Here is a 20,831-nt window from a genome sequence, read left to right as displayed (position 1 = left end):
TTATGGCCCCCGACGCAAGTCGCTAGTCAAATTCATGACTGTTAAGGGGCTTTTTTTTAATTTTAATCTTTAATTTGTCCCTATTAAGTTATTAACTGACAGTCCTTAAGTTATTTCTGTGTCACCATTTATCTACAACTCCTATTTTTCGGAACAGGACTAGTGTTGAAATTACTGATACAATTGTTAGGTTCTGTTAAAGATGGCCACAAATCCCACAGTCGATACTCCGTAAAATTGGAAGCAGATAAATTAATTAAGCTATTCTCTTTCAACTATTTAAATGTGATTTGTTAGATTTTTAGACGTAAGTTTACTTTAATCAGCCAATAGCGTCGACGCAGAGAAACATTGACCAATCAGAGCAGAGAGAGTGACGTAGTCGGTCGACGAGTTGGAGGGAAAGGATATATGGTACAGAGAGGACAAAAGAGAGATCGGTGTGAGGAAAAGTCAATAATTATATGTAAAAGTGCATAAATACCCATGTATTATCATTGATTATTCTTATGTATTATAAATACAATAGATTATATGCGATAATTCTGGTGAAAAAGGCAGTTGTGTTTTTATTCCCGCTGACTCGGCTTGTACAATTATTTAAAAAATTTTCTTCTTAAAATTTCATTTTGAATTTTTTTTAGTTTACAGTAGCAAAGTGTTTATACAACTGTAGTTTTCTGATGTTCCTTTCTGATGGTGACTCGTTTGTTGTTCACTTTCTTATTTAACTACTTACTTACCTACTCTCATTGTTCGAATATTTATCCACGTGTAGCTTCAATTCGTTCAACATACCTACTTAAGTTAATGGCGATTTATTTCTCATGTTTACCACATTATGTGTTGTCTACATGATAGCCCAGTGGATATGAACTCTGCCTCCGATTCCGGAGGGTGTGGGTTCGAATCCGGTCCGGGGCAAGCACCTCCAATTTTTCAGTTATGTGCATTTTAGGAAATTAAATATCACGTGTCTCAATCGGTGAAGAAAAACATCGTGAGGAAACCTGCATGCCATTATCTACATATTGCGTATTGCAATTATCTTAATTCTCAGCGAATGTGAAGTCTGCCAATCCGCATTGGGCCAGCGTAGTGGACTATTGGCCTTACCCCTCTCATTCTGAGAGGAGACGTGGTTGAGGTTAATTGGTCCAGGTCTGGCTAGTTACCACCCTACCGGCAAAGACGTACCGTCAAGCGATTTAGCATTCTGGTACGATTTCGTGTAGAAACCGGTGTGGATTTCATCCTACGCCTAACAATTTAGCCCGCTTTCATCTTAGCATCATTACTTACCATCAGGTGAGATTGTAGTCAAGGGATAACCTGTAAAAAAAATGTTGTGGTGCACATGCTTCTTGGAGTAGGTACCATTCCGGAGACTGTTCACACCTTCAAGGCAAGAATTGAATACTGAATAGCATAGCAGCAATAGGGCGAAGTGACACCACTTGACACCAGATACTGAGATGGGCAATTGTCAATACTTAGAAAAGAAATAATGAAAAAACATTTATTTCAAAAATTGTGCCACTTTTAACCCCTTAACACTATTGTAGCAAACCACTTAGTCTAAGCATCAGAACACCACTATGTCATGCTTGGCACAACCCTGAAAAAGGATCCAGCTCAGCATTGTGCTGCATGTACCAAGGTAATATTGGACCATACAGCGCTGATTTTCAGCTGACAACCTTGAACCAGGTGATACCAATAACTAATCCTACTAATATTATAAACGCGAAAGTTTGTATGGATGTATGTTTGGATGTTTGTTACTCTTTAACGCTGATGATTTTGATGATATGAATGTTTGTTACTTTCACGCTTCGACTACTGAACCGAGTTAGCTGAAATTTGGTATTAAGTTATAACTATAGCCTGGATTAACATTTTTATCCCGGAAAAATCCATGGTTCCCGGAGGATTTGTAAAAAACAAAATTCCACGCGGACGAAGTCGCGGGCGTCCGCTAGTAGTCAATATTAAAGAAGAAAGAAAGAAAGAAAAAATCTTTATTACAGCATTATGCCACACAACACAATATGCACATAATATCATATAATGCTAACAAATAATATTGTCATATTAAATAATATGACAGGACAATATTCTGCGATGTGTGGCATAACCCAATAAAGGGCCCCAACTCAGCATATGCTACATACTCTTTAAATAAAAAGAGCATGCAGCGCTGGTTTTCAGTTGGAACCGTTAACCAGATGCCGCCACAAACACAGCACACAACAACCTTATTAACCAAAATAAACAATACAAGTAAAACTTAAAATAATACATTATAACTAACTAAAAATAAAAAGGGAAAAACAATAAAACAGCATTCTAAAATTAACAACGTGTGAATTAAAAAACTAAAAACAAAATTACATAGTTATATCATATATTATAGTATTTACAAATATTTATTATATATTTTTACCTATATGAAAGAAAACTCCGCCACATGGTGTTGGAATTCAATCTGCTTTTCAAGTAAAAATTTCTTTAAAAGTTTTTTAAATGCGTATTTAGGATAGGATACGTAGGATATTCATTTATTTCAATTAGGCTTAGTTTACAAGCACATTAGAAACGTCGTTTAATAATATTATAAGATAAATGGTGACAATAATTAATCGAAAACTTAAAATTAAAGTTACGAGCGTAGCTATAAAGCCAGAAATGCGAACCCGGAATCAAACCTTAAACCGCTGAATGCAAAACACATTAGATTGTCACCGCTTCACATGTGTCTACAGCACATAATCTAATGATCTTTTATAGCCGTGATAAACCAGTGGATATGACCTCTGCCTTCGATTCGGAGGGCGTAGGTTCGAATCCGGTACGCACTCCAACATTTCAGTTATGTGCAAACATTGTAAGGAAACATGCATACGTGAAATAATTCTCAATTCTCTTCGCATGTGAAGTATACCACGCATTGAGCCAGCATGGTGGACTATTACCCTAACTCCTCTCATCACGAGAGGAGAATGGTGCTCATCAGTGAACCATATATGTTTGTTATTGATAATGATATCACGATCTTTTGTGTGTCCAAGTGGACTAATATTTTAAACAGTGAAGGACGCAGTGGGTTGGTACATACAGTTACTTTTCGAACGTCTGAAAAATTGTACGACTTTTATATACACTTGCAACGGAAGAATATCGCCAGAGCGTCGGATGAATGACGATAAAAAACATCGGAAATTGATGCCGGTGTATAACAAGATGACGTGCGTCGAGTTTACAGTGAATGGGACAAAATGTAAAGGTATTTATCGGATTTGTTCTCTTGCTTTTTTTTTATTGAGAAAGAATTCAATAAGAAACTTATGTTAACTTATCCTAATAACTAAACAAATCATGCTCACGTGTAATGGTAGCAAGAATACTGGCTGCATTTCCGCATGGAAAAAGACCTGGCAGACCCAGATATTTTTTTTTATAAATTGCGTAAAAATTTTTTAATAATTGAGTTATTTACCTTTTTTTACATACACATTTTTACGAGTCATATAATATTATGCAAAAATCTACTGCAGAAAAATGGCAATTTATTTTTAAAAAGTGTCCTGGAGAATTTCTCTGTTCCCGCCACTTCAGCATTTACTGAAGAGTCTTTTCGGTCATGAATGTGAAGTGGCGAGAAGAGAGAAACAGAGCTTCATTTTTATTCAATTTCATTGAATAAAAATGAGCTCTTGATCTATATAAATTTAGAGTTAGAATGTTTGGACTCATACAATTCTTTTAAAAACAATGAAAATTGTTATGTGCTGCAAAAATAACAAAAAAATACCTTTTTAAAAATATAAAATAAATTATACCTTTTTTTTAAAGTCCATACTCTTTATTTACCTCCTTTGAAATCAGATATACTGATTTATACTATTTCTTCTAAAAAAAAGTTGGCAACGCTAACCGTGTCATACGTGTAGCTAAAGCTATAGTATATAGTATACCTTAAGCGCCTTGCTGAATGTTTCAGTGGACAGTTCCCTCCACCGCAACACAACCCTGAACGCTTACCTCAGGTACCACTTGGGGCTGCCCGGGACCAAGTCCATGTGTAGGATTGGCATATGCGGAGCGTGCATCGTCAACGTGACTGCGCAGAGGGAGACCAGCGGCGCTGTGGAGACTTTCTCTGTTAATTCGGTAAGAATATTTCTCTTTTTTCTTTCTTTATCTTTTCCATTAGTGAAAGAGTTTATGAAATCGGTCTGGTAGATTTGTAACAAACAAAAAACATTTTACTTCTATATAAAATTCGGTTATTGAGAGATTATTAAAGGCTGAAAGTGAGTAAACCCATGTTCCTAACATAGATAAGTACAGTAGGCAACTATGGAGATTGAACCGTGACTTGTACAAAGAATGTATCTCAAAGCCACCAAGGCTATATTCAAACTTGCCTACCTTGTACTTTTTTTTTTTTTATTCTTTACAAGTTAGCCCTTGACTACAATCCCACGTGATGGTAAGTGATGAAGCAATCTAAGATGGAAGCGGGCTAACTTGTTAAGAGTAGGACGAAACCCACACTCCTTTCGGTTTCTACACGACATCGTACCGGAACGCTAAATCGCTTGGCGGTACGTCTTTTGTCGGTAGGGTGGTAACTAGCCACGGCCGAAGCCTCCCACCAGCCAGACCTGGACCAATTAAATAAACCTCAATCGGCCCAGCCGGGGATCTAACCCAGGACCTCCGTTTTGTTGGTTGCGCTTGGCTACAAGGTTGATGGTACATGTAAATATGAAGCCTATGGTAAAACACGCTTGCCTAGAAGGTGCCTATTCATTAATATCTGAGATGATAGAGAAACAGAAGTTGGTAGGGCATTCCTTAATTTCGCAGTGCGAATCAGGAATGAGGAACCAAACCACTTCGTACGACTTCATTGATACTTGTATCGCTAATGGTATAGTCCCCAACAGGGGACTGACGACGTCAAGGGAGTGGCAGGGAGTCTCTGGATAGTCCCCAACAGGGGACTGACGACATCAAGGGAGTGGCAGGGAGTCTCTGGATACCTGCATCCAGAGACTCCCTGCCACTCCCTTGATGTCGTCAGTCCCCTGTTGGGGATGGGCCAATGTGTTTGTTTGTTCGGAAAAAACTAACTTTGGAAGTCCCTACAAAAGGTCTCCATCCTGCAGTGGGCGTCCATCGGCTTGAAAGACGTCCACTGCAGGTTGTATGTGATTTGATGATATGATAATTGTATGATTTTTCATTCAGTGTCTGGTGCTTGTGTTCTCCTGTCACGGATGGGAGATCACCACCATAGAAGGAACAGGGAACCGACTCAAGGGTTATAGTGAGATCCAGAAACGGATAGCCGCGTTTAACGCTACTCAGTGCGGGTACTGTACGCCGGGATGGGCGATGCACTTGAATAGGTATGATTTTAATCACTTTTATCTTAATACTAGCCGACGCCGTGCGGTTTTACCCGCGTGGTTCCCGTTTCCGTAAAAATGCAGGGACAACATATAGCCTATAGCTTACTCGATAAATGGGCTATCGAACACTGAAAAAAAATTTCAAATCGGACCAGTAGTTCCTGAGATTAGCACGTTCAAGCAAACTAACAAACAAACTCTTCAGCTTTATAATATTAGTATAATATATATCAATATTGTAAGCTGTACCTAAATGATGCAACCTTTGCATAAAATACTCAAAATTAAGAAAAAAAAAATCTTGATTTTTTTTTGATTTTGAGTATTGCATGGGGTAATCATTCCCTACCCCTCTCTCTCTTTCTCTGGATCTACAGTACCAATTTTAAAAATTCTTTTACTAAAAAGCCACGTTATTTATGAGTGACGTACAAAAGGAAACTACGAGTGAAAACTCTGTTGGCTAGTACAATATAAAACATGTTATCAGATAGTGATAGGTACAATATTCTAGAATAATGCGAGAATAATAATGCTACATGAAACCAATTATGTAAATAGAAGGTAGACATTGCTATTAGCATAAGTCAATAAATGAAAGGAACAGCTGAACATTCGTCATGTGAATAAACATCTATTTGCAACAGCAGACAATAGCGCTACGTATATGTAATTAAAGTAGGTACCTAAATTTAAAACAAAGCTTAAAATAAAAGTTGAAACCGCTTATTAGTTGACACTTTTTTTTAAATGGTCATAAATTCAATGTCGTTTTACTAGATTGACAACAATTTTTATCATATTTTTTTCAAGACATTACATGAAAATTTTAGTTTTTAAATATATTTTGACATTACGAGCCAAAACGCCTGTCGGCCATGATGTCACTATAAATTCAACTGTTTAATGACGTCACAATAACAAATCCCTTACAAACGGAGCGTTTGACAAAAATATTAGTTAACATTTAGTATCATGTCTATAGTGTTTTTCAGATACCATGGGAACGGTGACAATTCGTTTCACTCTTAAAAGTTTGCCGCGATTTACGATAATAGTACGTATTATGAACGGCATAAGGAAACTACCGTACCCATATTATCTGAAAAACACTTACATCAAGTAACATTGTGACGTCACAAAATGGACGACAGCGTTCTTGAGTTTGGAAAATTTGTAAAAATACACGCTGGGCATGCAGGTTGGTCAGCACAGGGCCAGATTTCTCACACCGGTGTCGCCCAATAGCGGCCTGTGCCATTTAAAAATCTAGCCAATGTGAATGGATATACCGCCATTCGTCGGTCGCCAGTGTCTCGTCGGTCCATCTGCAAAGTGCATCACGAGCAGGTGAGGTTGGCAGTTGGGGAGACTAACTGGTACTAGCCTCCCCCTTACACCCTTACGTACGTAGGTATTACTCAACGACATTATATTGTACCTACTTGGTATTACCTGCTATACTAAACAAATATGTAGGTATTTTTTTTATTTCCAGTCTCATCAACAAAGGCCTCAATATGGTCGAATTAGAGAACTCATTTGGCTGCTCGACGTGTCGATGTACCGGCTACAGACCCATCGCAGACACGATCAAATCATTTGCAGTGGATGCCAGTCCTGCACTGTGCAAAAAAGTCGCAGAAATAGAAGAACTGTCCACTAACTTCAACGATAAAGCCAAGATATGCAACCGTACGTGCTCTTCGTGCAGCGACGATGATTGGAGTCTAGTAAATGATAGCAATAAACATGATCCAATCATAATAAATAATGGAGATGCTACTTTCATTAAAGTTTTTGACAAGGAGCAGATTTTTGACATGATTAAAAGTTATGGCATAGAACCATACATGATTATTCATGGAAATACTGGAAAAGGTACGACATAATTTTAATTTTTATAATCAATTAGCGGACGCCCGAGACTTCGTTCTGATGGAATTCAGTTATTCACAAATCCCGCAGGAACCACGGATTTCTCCGGGTTGAAAAGTAGCCTATGTGTTAATGCAGAGTAAAATCTATTTCTATTCCAAATTTCAGCCAAATCGCTTTAGTAGTAGCGGCGTAATAGGCCCAAACCACTGGACGTATCGGGCTACAAGTAGATGTTATGACGTAGGCATCCGCTTAGAAAGGATTTTGATCAATTCTACCCTCAAGGGTATATAATAGAGGATGAAAGTTTGTATGAAACTTTGTCAATTTTCAGCCGATTTGGCTTAAATTTGGATTAGAAATAGATTTTACTCTGGATTAACACATAGGCTACTTCTCATCCCGGAAAAATTCATGGTTCCCAAGGGATTTGTGAATATTAAATTGCACGCGGACGAAATCGCGGGCTAACACTTAATAATTATTAAATATCCCTATATTATGATGATAATTATGATAATGAGTCACTCCTTACGTAAATATTATATTAGATTTAATAAAAAAAATAAAACAATAAAATTTATTATTTCAGGACTAATCAAGGATTTTGAGTATCCGACAGTATTGATAGATATAAGCGCTGTGCCGACCTTGCAGCACTATCACTACGATCAGAACCTAGTCCTTGGTGGTAACGTTTCGTTGGAAGACTGCTTGACCATATTCAAGCAGGCCGCATCGCAGATGAACGAATTTGCATATTTGGAAGAATTCGTCAAGCATTTCGATTTGGTTGCACAAATTCCAGTGAGAAAGGTAATATAAGTAATTAATCAACTTTAGCAAACTAGCATTCGATTAATTTGGTGGATATTATGGATACTATCCTCCAATTTTTTTTTAAACTTTACAAGACTACAATCTCATCTGTTGGTAAGTGATAAATAATGCAATCTGAGATGGAAGCGGGCTAACTTGTTCTGAGGAGGATGAATATCCACACCTCTTTTGGTTTCTACACGACATGGTACCGAAACGATAAATCGCTTGGCGATACGTCTTTGTTGGTAGTGGTAACTAGTTACGGCCGAAGCCTCCTAGCCAAAAAAAAATAGTTTATTATATAAAAGTTTTACACTTAATAATACCAACATTTAAAATTGCTGATATGAGTTTGTAGGGGTAATCTCTGTTCTACTGAGCTGATTTTAAAAATTCTTTCACTACTAAAAAGCTACGTTATTTTTGAGTATCATAGGCTCTATCTTATCCGCCAATTCCTAGGAAAACAACGCAGGGCGCCAGTATCGCCCTACTACTACCTACCACTACCTACTACCTAATAAGGTACTACCTAAGAGGATAGTGGATAATACAAACGTTTCAATGTCATCGTCAAAACATATACACGAAATTGATGTGTCTATCTGTGATTTTAAATTAACCGTGTTTTCTCAGGACACAAACAAACACTTTTGAAATAAATAAAAATGATAATTATTTCAGCTGGGAACATTAGCGGGCAATGTGATGCTGAAACACAAGAACAATTCTTATCCTTCTGATATATTTTTACTATTTGAGGCGATTGGAGCTACTATTACTATATGTGAGTTTCTTTTACTTATTTTATTATATTTAATGTAACAAACATAGCCTCAATAGCTCAACGGTAAGAGCGGTCGGACTCATCACGGGGTGGTGGTTCGATCCCCACCCCGTTGGTCTATTGTCGCACCCACTCCTAGCACAGTCTTTCCCGAATAATTGGAGGGGAATGGGAATATTGGTCATATTTAAAAAGATATAGCAAATATTCTTTAAAAAAAAAAACATCTACACTTACCAACTATACAATCTTTCTGTAACTGGTCAAATTCTGTACATTGAATACATTCGGCAGTACCTCGTTGGTCTGTTAGTTACTTCAGTCGCTCTTATAAAAATAAAAGTTTCGACATTTATTGGTTTTTCACAGAAAATATGTACGTAAGTATATAACTTTGCTATGTCTAATCAGGATGAGTAGCCTTTAAAATCCAAAACAGACTAATTAACGAATGGTACAAGTATATATTACAAGTACATAACTTTGCAATTTCCAATCAGGAAAAAAAAAAATACATTCATTTAGCGAATAGTCCAGCTGTAAAATTACTTTTTGGCACAAATGAACACATATTTTTTTTATTGCAATACAGGTGATATTAATGGTATGGAGACATCGTATTCTATGGCATATTTTCTCGAAATCGACATGCAAGATAAATTGATCGTCAGCTTCCATTTGCCACCAGAGAGTCCGTCTCATATATTTAGGAGTTACAAGGTAAGCATATTTATTTTTTTCTTATTTATTTATTTATGCTTTCGTATACAAAATATAAAGCACCATTAAAAATTTATAAAAACATTTTGCCCTCTCGTTGCGGGGCATTTAAGATACCCAAAGCCAGTGGTCAAGATTCCAGAGTGAGTACCTTCTCACTGTACGCAATGTCTCAAGAATCACATCTGTATCCGACGGTATTCTGACCACAGACAACAGTTGAACGAAAGTTTCTTATGGCATTGGTTTATTCGTTGTAAGACCATTAACTGAAACGACTATCGTCAGGAACAGTTGACTCAATATGCCACATAGCGGTAATATCGTGAGTAAGATCGAAGTGATCGTTAATTAAACATTATCACCGTCGCCAACATACAATGGAGCAGCTTGGTGGATCTAAGCTCCATATTTCCTCCACCCCATAAGGAGGGAGGCCTGGCCCTGTAATGAGCAGTTAAAATAGGCTATCAATGACGTTTGCCTATCTTAACTGCCCCAACTTTAACCATTATCAACCCATATTCGGCTCACTGCTGAGCTCAAGTCTCCTCTCAGGATGATAGTGGTTAGGCCAATAGTCCGCCACGCTAGCCCAATGCGTATTGGCAGAATTCACACACGCAGAGAATTAAGAAAATTCTCTAGTGTATCCAGGTTTCTTCACGATAATTTTCCTTCACCGTTTGAGACACGTGATATTTAATTTCTTAAAATGCACACAACTGAAAAGTTAGAGGTGCATGCCCGGACCGGATTCGAACCCACACCCTCCGGAATCGGAGGCAGAAGTCATATCCACTGGGCTATCAGGACTCTCACTTTAACCACACCTAGCCCTTAATGTCATGTATTTTTTTGTTTCAGATAATGCCAAGAAGTCAAAACGCTTTAGCCATCATCAACGCTGCGTTTAGTGTTAAACTTGACAGCAAGAGTTGTATAGACTCAATAAATATTATTTACGGCAACATCTCTTCGAGTTTTATCCACGCGTCCCAAACAGAAGGATATTTGAGAGGAAAGAACTTGTTCGAAAACAACCAGGTGTTGCAAGGAGCGATTAATGTATTGAATAAGGAGATTGTTCCAGAAGACAACCCTCCTGAAGCATCTCCGTGGGCAAGAAAGAAGCTGGCAATTGGACTATTTTACAAGGTATGTTTGTAGGAGTTGGGAAGTTGGAAATCATCGATGTTTATAGCTCTTTTTAAATTCAATAACAAAATCCAAAACAAAAAAAATGCTTAGTGACAATGCATTCTAATATGGAAGCAGACGTACTTGGGAGAGGTACAAGTATATTCTACCCCCTGACAGCTTTTACGGAGCATCATACCAGAACGTTAAATCGCTTGGTAGTGTACGTGGTACGTATCGAAATAGTGATACCTACCTAGCCACTATTTTGTATAACCAAGCGCTTAGCTGCAATCACACCTGATGGTAAGCGATGATGCAGCCTATGGTGGCACGCGATTGCCTAGAAGACGCCTATTCACTCGAAGAATATACCCATATTGAAGATACCCATATTGTAGGTGGTGGGGAAAACTAAAGCTGGAAGAGCATTCCACATGCGAGGAACTAAACAGCTTAGTACGCGTCCGAGGAATATCGATGCAGATACAGATTTCTGCGATGCCTAACATTCCTGTGGTAGAATGGCGAAGGTTGCACAAGATCGAACAGTTCCTGAGCGCACTCCCTGAAATATATTTTCTAGAACACTGATAGACAGGCAACCTTACGTTGATGCTCTAAACTTTAGAGTTTAGAGTTTGTTATTGCCGCTTATCATGTTTGTCTACTGAATCCAAAGCAGCAAGGAACTAGGCATCCTTAATAAAGTGAAGCGATACTTCACTTTATTAAGGATGCCTAGTTTTTAGTCTACTACCTCCAACTTCACTATGTATTTACGAGTGGGTGATTATGTATCTTTTGTTATATGTCTTGTTTTTTCAGTTTGTTCTTAGTTTAACTTCGAGTGGTACAGTTTGTTCACGATATCAGTCTGGCGGGGAATTGATCCAACGTCCTCTATCAAGCGGCACACAGACGTTCCAAACGGATCCTTCGCTGTATCCTCTCAATCAGCCCGTACCGAAACTTGAAGCTTTGATACAAAGCTCCGGAGAAGCCCAATATGTTAATGACATACCGCCGATGATGAATGAAGTGTTTGCTGCATTTGTACTATCTACAGTTTATAATGGTGAAGTAGATGAAATTGACATTGAACATGCTTTGGTAAGCTTAACATATTTATTAACTGAATATCGATTTTTTTTTGTAAAATCGCAATTTTTAGGATGGCGTCAAAAATCTTAAACTATTTTTGTATGTGGAAAATTTTTGTAATTACCTACCAAAAATTATGTCTTGAAATCTATGAAAAACCTGTTGATCTTTTTGCACACAGAATCGATGAGAACTTTTCACAATTTCATTGTAATGGTGTTCCCAATCATCCCTCTTTTTGGGAATTTACTTAATGCCTATGGTCATATTTTGATCACACATAAATAAAAAACTTGTTAAAGTGTACTTAAAAAAAATATATTACTTTCAGTCATTAGATGGTGTTATAGCTTTGTATTCAGCCAAAGATATACCAGGGAAAAACTCCTTCACCGTTCCTGGCATACAACTCGAAACCGAAGATGAGGAGATATTGGCTAAAGAAATAAAATTCTACGGACAAACCATAGCAATAGTAGTTGCTATTAGCCAGGACCTAGCTATTGAAGCGGCTAAAAAGGTCAGAGTGACTTATAAGAATGTCCGAAATACACCACCAATTTTGACTCTGAAACAAGCTAAAAAATTCAGTGATAGAATTATATCTGGTCCAACGATCGAAGCAAAAGGCAGAGGAGATAAAACTAAGAAAGTAATAAAAGGCGTATTTGATGTGAAATCCCAGTATGCTTACTATATAGAACCTCTGACATGTGTAGCGATCCCTGTAGACACTGGTATGGAAATTCATGGTTCAACCCAATGGATGGATATGATTCAAATAGCAGTATCTAAATGCTTGGAAATGCCGGAAAGCGAGTAAGTTATAAATCTATTGAAGCTTTTGATTTTTCCGCGTGGAAGTCGGTTGATTTGTTGAATAGAAGTCCTACTTCTGATTTCAATTATAACATACACAACACTATAGTAATTTCGGCGAAAAGGGGGACGAGGGGAGATTTATTTTCTTGAATAACTTGGAAACTATTTATTTCAAAATACAAAACAAATATATTTGCAATCCTCTTACCAAGCTCGTTTATTTGATGTGTCACACGATGCAGTTTAAAAAAGTTTTTTTTTTAATTTTCCATTTTGCTCCCCAAAAGTGACCTTCATATTCAAAAATTTCAGAGTTTCCAAAGTTTTCCAGAAATCTTCAAGTGAAAAGATAATTTCTGTATTTTTTTCAAAATCTTACCTAAATAGCTTCGGAGAAAAAGGGCATGGTTCATTTTCGTCTATTTGTTTAAATAACTTGCAAGCCATTTTTTCCAAATTTTTTGCAAAGTTTCCCTCGATTTCTCCAGGATCCCATCAGCAGATCCTGACATAATTAATATGAGACCGATTGGAAAGAAATACCTACCTACCCTCTCAAACGAATAGAGAATTTTTCAAATCGGTTCAGGCGTCTTCGAGTGAACATGCATAAAAAAAACATTGAATCGAAACCTCCCCCTTTTTTTGAAGTGGGTTATAAATGGTTTTTACGCATGACCGATTAAGGCATAGCCGGGTTTTTGCCATTCTCCTTTCAACTGGATTGGTTTGGTACATTCGGAGATAACAGACAGACATGTACGTAGTGATATTATAAGGGTTCCGTTTTAATACTACGTTTGGAAACCTAAAAACTAAATTGAAATCATTTCATTCGTTCGGGATCTATGGTGCCACAGACAGATTGACAGACAGACATATACGTCAACCTTATGTAAATATAACCTACTTTACTTTCAGTGTACATTTGAAAGTTCGTCGTATTGGCGGCGGTTTCGGTGGAAAAATTAGTCGTAACGCACATGTAGCGTGTGGTGCAGCGATTGTTGCGAAAGCGTTGAACCGACCTTGTAGGTTCATATTGCCATTGGAGACCAACCTCGCCATTGCCGGTGGAAGATTGCCTATGGAGTGCGAATATGAGGTAATATCACATCACACTATCACATTAATATTATAAAGGCGAAAGTTTGTATGTAAGTGTGTAAGTACCTTTGTTTGTTGCTCTTTTATGCTATGGTTACTGAAGCGATTTGGCTGAAATTTGGAATGGAAATATATTTTACTCTGCACTAATCTTATAAAAGCGAAAGTTTGTGTAAGTATGTTTGTTCCTCTTTTACGCTGCGGTTACTGAAGCGATTTGGCTGAAATTTGAAATGGAAATATATTTTACTCTGGATTAACACATAGGCTACTTTCATTCCGGAAAAATACATGGTTCCCGCGGGATTTCTGAAAAAACTGAATTCTACGCGGACCAGTATTTTGATAAATGCTTTTATATCTAATATCTATACATCTTCTATACTTATCTTCTTCTTCTTCTTCTTCTTCCATCTATCTATCTATACTTATCCTTATAAATACTTATAATAAAACTGGTCAAATTCTATACATTAATTCGCAATTTGAGATTTTACTTATACAATTTGTAACACCAAAAGTTACCGTGGTATAACGTACTACTAGCGTTATCTAGAACTTATAATAAAACTGTAATAGGTCAAATTCTGTACATTTTGTGCATTGAAGATATTTTGAAAATTTTTGTTGCAGGGCATTGCATACACGCATACAAACATATCTAAGAAAGGTGACTTACGGGCATAAGTCACCTTTCATACAAAAAAAAAATACAAATTTAAAATCGCTTCATCCGTTCGGGAGTTATAGTGACACGTCAAACTTATAACACCCCTCTTTTTGCGTTGAGGGTTAAAAATATGGCATCATCGATCGTTTTGTTTTTCAACTTTCTGTGAAAATCCGACAAATCCAAGTATTGTGAAAATCGATGTACACTTTCAACCCCTTCGCCCCTTCTATTTATATTTTCGAATATTCTACTAATCATTTTACCAAAACAAAAACTCAAAATATATTTATTTATTTAAAAAAAATATTAAAGATATTTTTTTTTATCCCAGGTCGGTGTCGACGATGACGGAGTGATACAATATTTACACGCTTCAATCACAGAGGATGCCGGGTATTCGCACAACGAGAACATTTTGGCATTTGTTGCAGGCGCTTTCAAAGGCTGTTATAACACAGAGTACTTTAATTTGAAAACGTATGCTGTAAGAACCGATTTGAACTCTAACTCTTTTGTTAGAGCACCTGGTGAGTTGAAAAAAAGAAGTTAACGATTGTATAAGTGTCTATTAGTTATTTATTTCTTTATTTCTCACTCTCACTCACTTACATATAATATATGTATATTATATGTAAGTGAATGCATTATCTTATCCAAATGTTTAAATCTGATAGTATCAGCGCTGTACTTGATCAATATTGTAGTTAGAGGGTAGAACTGTATTGGTGAGTTAAGCGGTCGTTCCGGTAATGATCGATAGTGTTACTTTGTGTACCTGCCATCCTTGACACGTAAAGCTTAGAACCTGCTCTGAGGCTACGGCTTCTCCGTTAACAGAAGTGGAATTTAGTATATTCCACGTTGTATATTTTAATATGCAATATTAATTGTTCTTTTTATTAAAATATTTACTTAATTTTACCCTTATTTCCACTCTTTAAGGTACCCTAGAAGGTGTTATGAGTATTGAAAACATAATGGAACATATAGGCTTTGCCTTAAAGAAAGATCCCATTGATATACGTAAACTCAACATGAGGAAAGAAGACAACGATTTACCAGAACTCATCGAAACTCTAAAACTGAAGGCAGATTACGAGAAAAGATTGAAGGAAATTGAAATATTCAACAAAAACAATAGATGGATGAAAAAAACGCTAAAAGTTAACACCATGTTCTATGCAGTACAATATTATGGAAACTATACTGCGATGGTGTCCGTTTACCGTGGCGACGGTACCGTGACTATATCGACAGGTGGAATCGAAATGGGTCAAGGCGTCAATACTAAAGCGGCTCAAGTGTGCGCTTATGAACTGGGAATACCATTGGAATACATAAAAATTGTTCCCAACTACTCGTTTGTAGCATCAAATAACGTTTTCTCTGGCTCCAGTATTGTGAGTGAATGCATTTGCTACTCAGTAATCAAAGCTTGTGAAATGATTAAGAAACGTTTGGAGCCGTTGAAACAGGAGCTAGGGAATCCAACATGGAAGGAGTTGATACACAAAGCTGGGGAGAATGAAATGGATTTGACGGCTTGCTATATGATGGGTGATACGGAGCTGAAGAATTACAGTGCGTTCGCTGTCTGCATTTTGGAGATCCTGTTGGATGCGTTAACTGGAAAGTTTATGATTGTGAGGTGTGACATATTGGAAGATGTTGGACAGAGTGCAAATCAGAATATTGACATTGGTCAGGTATAAGATTTTTGTCAATTTATTCATTGTGTTTACTCATTGACAACAGTGATAGCCCAGTGGATATGACCTTACCTTCAATTCTTTCAGATGGCATAGATCCGTGGCATGCATCCCCAACTTTGCAGTTATGTGCATTTTTAGAAATTAAATTTCACGTTTCACGGTGAAGGATAAACGGCATGAGGATACTTGTTTACCTGAGAATTTTCTTACGTGTGTACCAATACGCATTGGGCCAGCGTGGTGGATTATTAGCCTAACTCCTCTCATTCTGAGAGAAGATCTGGGCTCAATAGTGAGCCGAATATGGGTTGTTAATGATAATGATGATGAAGCCTTTGAGTACTATCTCATCTGATGTTAAATGACGATGTAGTCTAAGATGGTAGAGGACTTACTTGGAAGAGCCATTACTTCTGACGGTTTCATCGGAACTTCGTAGCGGTATCCCTTATCCTAGCCTGTAGGTGTAAGTTTACTTTTAAAATTCAAATTGTTACAGAAATTTGATTGTTTGCTTTCAGGTTGAAGGTGCTTACGTGCAAGGTTTAAGTTATCTGACATGTGAACACTTTGTCTACGACAAACACACAGGCAAGATGTTGACCAACGACGCACTTACCTACAAAGTGTTTTTGCTTAAGGACATTCCAGCTGACTTTAGAGTTCACTTGAGATGCAATAGTAAAAATCCAAAAGGCGTGTTGGGAGCTAAAGGTATTTTAAATTCCATGACAAGTTAGATCTTCTTCTCCACTAAGCAAACGTAGATCTGAACAAGACCATAGATGGAACATAGATCTGTAAGGCTGCACAATTTCGTGCGACGTTGAGAGAGCGAGATAATATATAATGTATTTTGTCATAAACCCTCATATTTACTAGGCAACAAATAAATGATTTGTTCATATTCATGTTACATATTGCCGACGACTGGTCACGTGGGTACAGATAATGTTGCTAAACAAAGTTCCATGTAAAGCAACGAAGTTGTGCAACATATCGCGCGTCCAATGTTGCCAAGTGGATACGAAGCTTAAATTAACCTGTTAATTGATTATTGGAAACTGGAACTAAATAATTGATAAACGGTAGTTATCAAGCGTTGCAAGGTGCCAATGACTGGATGTAAATACAAGCCATGGTTTTTTAAATCCTCACAAATTGATGACTCCAAAACTTCCTACAAATCATGTATTCTTTCAGTTAAGTTCTTACTCAATGGATAAACAGACAGTCAAAAATTTTAAAAAGTTTGTTCGTGTTAGTATAGAGTAAATAACTACAGCATTTGAGAAAAACAGTTATGGATTTTATTTTTATAGTTATTTACAATTTTTTTTATATGATAATGGTGCTTTATTTTCAGCCGTGGGAGAAATGGGAATTTGTTCGGCGCCTGGGATAATGTACGCGTTGAGAGAGTGCATATTGGAGTCACGGAAGGACTCTGGCTGTGATCCTAACGAATGGTTTGATCTTGGTATGTAACTTTAATCTCTCTCATATATTCGATGCTTCTACAAAGTCCTAAAGTGAACCGAGTAGTGCAGCAAAGCGTTTCGTGGCCGAACCTCGGATCTCAGGTCTGATGATCAGATCAGGCGAGGCGAGGCGATGTTGCACGAAGCGAAGCAAAGGTTTTGCCTACACTACCGTATTCGATTAACTCCGGTCAACTCCGCGTGTTATTTTGGAAGTGTATGGATCAGTGCGGCATTAGAGCGGGGGCACACGATGCGTTGCGGCGCCGAAGCGGTGTCGCTGCGTCGAGGCGGGGAGGGGTGAATGCGATGCGACCTCGGAGTGGCACCACTCAGTTGTTTAGGCTAATGAGTTATAAACAGACTGTCCAACGTTGCTACGGCGCCGCTGCGACATAACAACGTTGCGGCGCCGCACCGTTCGAGTGCCCGCTGACACGATGAAATCTTTGCGATGCGGCGCCGCAACGCATCGTGTACCTCCACTCTTAGGTATCAAAATATTACAATCAATCATCTCGGATTGGATCTCATTTTTACGGATTGTGTGTCGCCTCTACCTGGACAAATGCTTAGATATGCAACATGGAATCATGGTTTCGAGTATCCAATTTAGTGTTAATATTTTTCTTTCTTCGAAGATGTTTCAGTCACAAAGATCACCTTCTCCATAAGATAAAATATTTCGTGGTAAAAAGACTTTCCTAAATTTAAAAAAAAATTCACATAAATTAAATTAAAATATATTAAGACTAAAAATTAAAATAATAAATAATATAAACATTATCTTTATCAATATTAAAGAGGTAAAGCTAGTGATATTGCAGGGGGTTAATCCCTGGATCTACTGAACTGATTTTGAAAGTTATTTTGCCACTAAAAAGCCGCGTTTTTTGTGAGTGTTAAAGGAGAACGGTAAATACGGGACGCAGGTGGAACCGCGGGGCTTCACTAGTAAAATATACTCATTATATATTAATTAAAACCATTCTTTTCAGATATCCCTCTAACGACCGAGTCGATATTAAAAGCATTAGACGTTAAGTTGGAAGAATTTCAGCTAATGTAACTTGGGAAGATAATTATTATCAAGTTGAGAATGACTTATGAATTATGATACAAAGGAAAATATTTTATTTATTCTATTACCTATTATCTGTAGCATTTGTCTAGATGTTAGTTTGTGCTTTTGTTTACATCTTTCTGCAAAATATTTTTATGATGTTATTTGTTCATTAAAGATATTGACAACATTTCAAATTGTTAATACTATTATATTATATATAATCGTATTAACAATTTGAAATACGATTGTAATAAAGTGATTGTCATTGTTAATTGTTTTTTCCTATAGACAATTTGTTTTTAATTATATTTAAATATATTTGAAACATCTGTCCTGCGACTAGTTTATAGCGGCTCCATGCGTCATCAATGTCGTCATCTAGTGATGTACCGACAAACATTTCGCATTCCTTTTTTTGTTACTTAATTAATAATATAATTTACCAATGTTATATCTGGACTATCTAGATACTTTTTCACGTCCAGATAACTAGTATATAGTAATAACTAATGAGCACTATTTTGTTACCCACGTTTAAAACAAATAAATTATTATACCGCTTTTGTTTGTTTATTCTTTCTTTTATTTATTTATTTTTTTAATCTTTACAATGCCAGCAATATCTCCGTGTCTGCATAACGACCTTGTAATTGCTAGAACAACAAGTTCTATATAAGAGGGGGTATGCAAAGCTACTCCAAAGAGGAATTCCCACCGGCCCATACAACGTCGGCCCAGGGAAACCAGGTATACCCCCGTTTATTAACCGACTTCAAAAAAGGATTTTACCGATTGCTCGAAGAAGCCTGAACCGATTTGAAAACTTACTTTTTTGTTTGAAAGAGTTTGCTTCTAGTTGGTCCCATAGTAATCATGTTAGGATCTGATGATGGAATCCTGGAGAAATCGAGGGGAACTTTCGGAAGGGGGAATATTATAGGGGCAACTAGTGTGTTTGTTAATGTTTTCATTTAGTATTTTAAAGCACACATTCAATGAAGGCCTGGTGTCGATCTGATGATGTAGCCAAAGCACAGACGCCGGAACTCCTCAACGGTTTACAGTAGCTACCTTGTGTTTGGGCTTGATTAGTTTGTATTGATTGACTTTACATCTAGATGCATTGTGACTGTCATTAGGGCTCTGGTGATGGAAACGAGGGTCACTTAAGGGAACTTCTCAACGGTTTATAGTAGCTACCTTGTGTTTAAGCTTGATTAATTTGTATTAATGAGAACTTTACATCTAGATGGGTTGTGACTGTCATTAGGGGTCTAATGATGGAGACGAGGGACAGTTAAGGGAACTTCTCAACGATTTACAGTAGCTACCTTGTGATTGGGCTTGATTCATTTATATTGATAAGAACTTTACATCTAGATGGGTCGCGACTGTCATTTGGGGTCTCATGATGGAGACGAAAAACAATTAAGGCTACTCCTCAATAGTGTACAATAGCTACCATGTGATTGAGCTTGATTAAATTGTATTGATGATAACTTTTCACCTAGATAGGTTATGACTGTCATTAGGAGTAGGTATAGTAATGAGGATGAGAAGAAAAAGAAACAAAGAAGATTTTGAACATTCATATTTCGTAGGGCTAAAAAAGGGGAGTGATGTACCAAAGGTTAAAATAGTATTTTTAAAATTAGTTTTGTTTGATTGTACCGAGGTATTTACGAGTACACGAGAACTAACCATAACAAAATAATGTCGTGGTCTAAAGATTTCAAACTAAAATACTTAATATTTTTTTACACTTATAACATGTTATCACTACAAAAGAAACATTAAATTTTTTTTGCAGCGAGATGGGTCTGTAATTCTTCAGCAAGGTGTTGTCACCTTTTTTGAAGAACAGAACCACCACGCTCCTGTGCCACGCCTCAGGCGTCGTCGTGAATGACGGAATTGAACAATCGCTGAAGGACTTAAGTATCGGTTTTCTACCCGCTTTCAGGAGTTCTGCTGTGATTCCGTCCTCACCTGGCGCCTTATTGTGAAGGTGTTTGAGAGCCTTACTAATCTCGTATAGGCTGACGTCCGGGATATCTTCGGTATAGTGTCGGGTCAACTTGGCTCTAGGGTTT

At 37.3% G+C, this 20,831-nt stretch overlaps 1 protein-coding gene across 2 annotated transcripts; it reads left to right on the top strand.

Moving 5' to 3' along the window:
• The first annotated feature begins 46 nt into the window (after positions 1-46).
• Positions 47-19,299, top strand: LOC112057839 (uncharacterized). Of its 2 annotated transcripts, none has more exons than XM_052886295.1 (16): positions 47-3,286; positions 4,050-4,173; positions 5,260-5,420; positions 6,922-7,304; positions 7,897-8,120; positions 8,811-8,913; positions 9,506-9,633; positions 10,501-10,791; positions 11,602-11,886; positions 12,209-12,696; positions 13,621-13,804; positions 14,811-15,006; positions 15,422-16,185; positions 16,713-16,905; positions 17,558-17,671; positions 18,671-19,299. In XM_052886295.1, exons 2-16 carry the CDS (start codon positions 4,081-4,083, stop codon positions 18,739-18,741), a joined length of 3,678 nt encoding a protein of 1,225 aa, XP_052742255.1. In that variant the 5' UTR covers positions 47-3,286; positions 4,050-4,080; the 3' UTR covers positions 18,742-19,299. The 2 variants fall into 2 exon arrangements, with proteins under 2 accessions (XP_052742255.1, XP_052742254.1); XM_052886294.1 differs by having other exon boundaries at positions 4,004-4,173.
• Positions 19,300-20,831: the final 1,532 nt, after the last annotated feature.

Source organism: Bicyclus anynana, chromosome 16 (assembly GCF_947172395.1).
Source record: "Bicyclus anynana chromosome 16, ilBicAnyn1.1, whole genome shotgun sequence".
NCBI classification, from domain to species: Eukaryota; Metazoa; Arthropoda; class Insecta; order Lepidoptera; family Nymphalidae; genus Bicyclus; species Bicyclus anynana.
The sequence above is the reverse complement of the archived record's forward strand: the minus strand, read 5'-3'. Positions and strand labels throughout refer to the sequence as shown.

Coding starts and splice junctions, on each gene's coding strand:
- LOC112057839 (XM_052886294.1), top strand. CDS start 3,196: ATGAATGACGATAAAAAACATCGGAAATTGATGCCGGTGTATAACAAG. Junction 3,287..4,003: donor GAATGGGACAAAATGTAAAG/GTATTTATCGGA, acceptor TGAATGTTTCAG/TGGACAGTTCCCTCCACCGC. Junction 16,906..17,557: donor AGGCGTGTTGGGAGCTAAAG/GTATTTTAAATT, acceptor CTTTATTTTCAG/CCGTGGGAGAAATGGGAATT.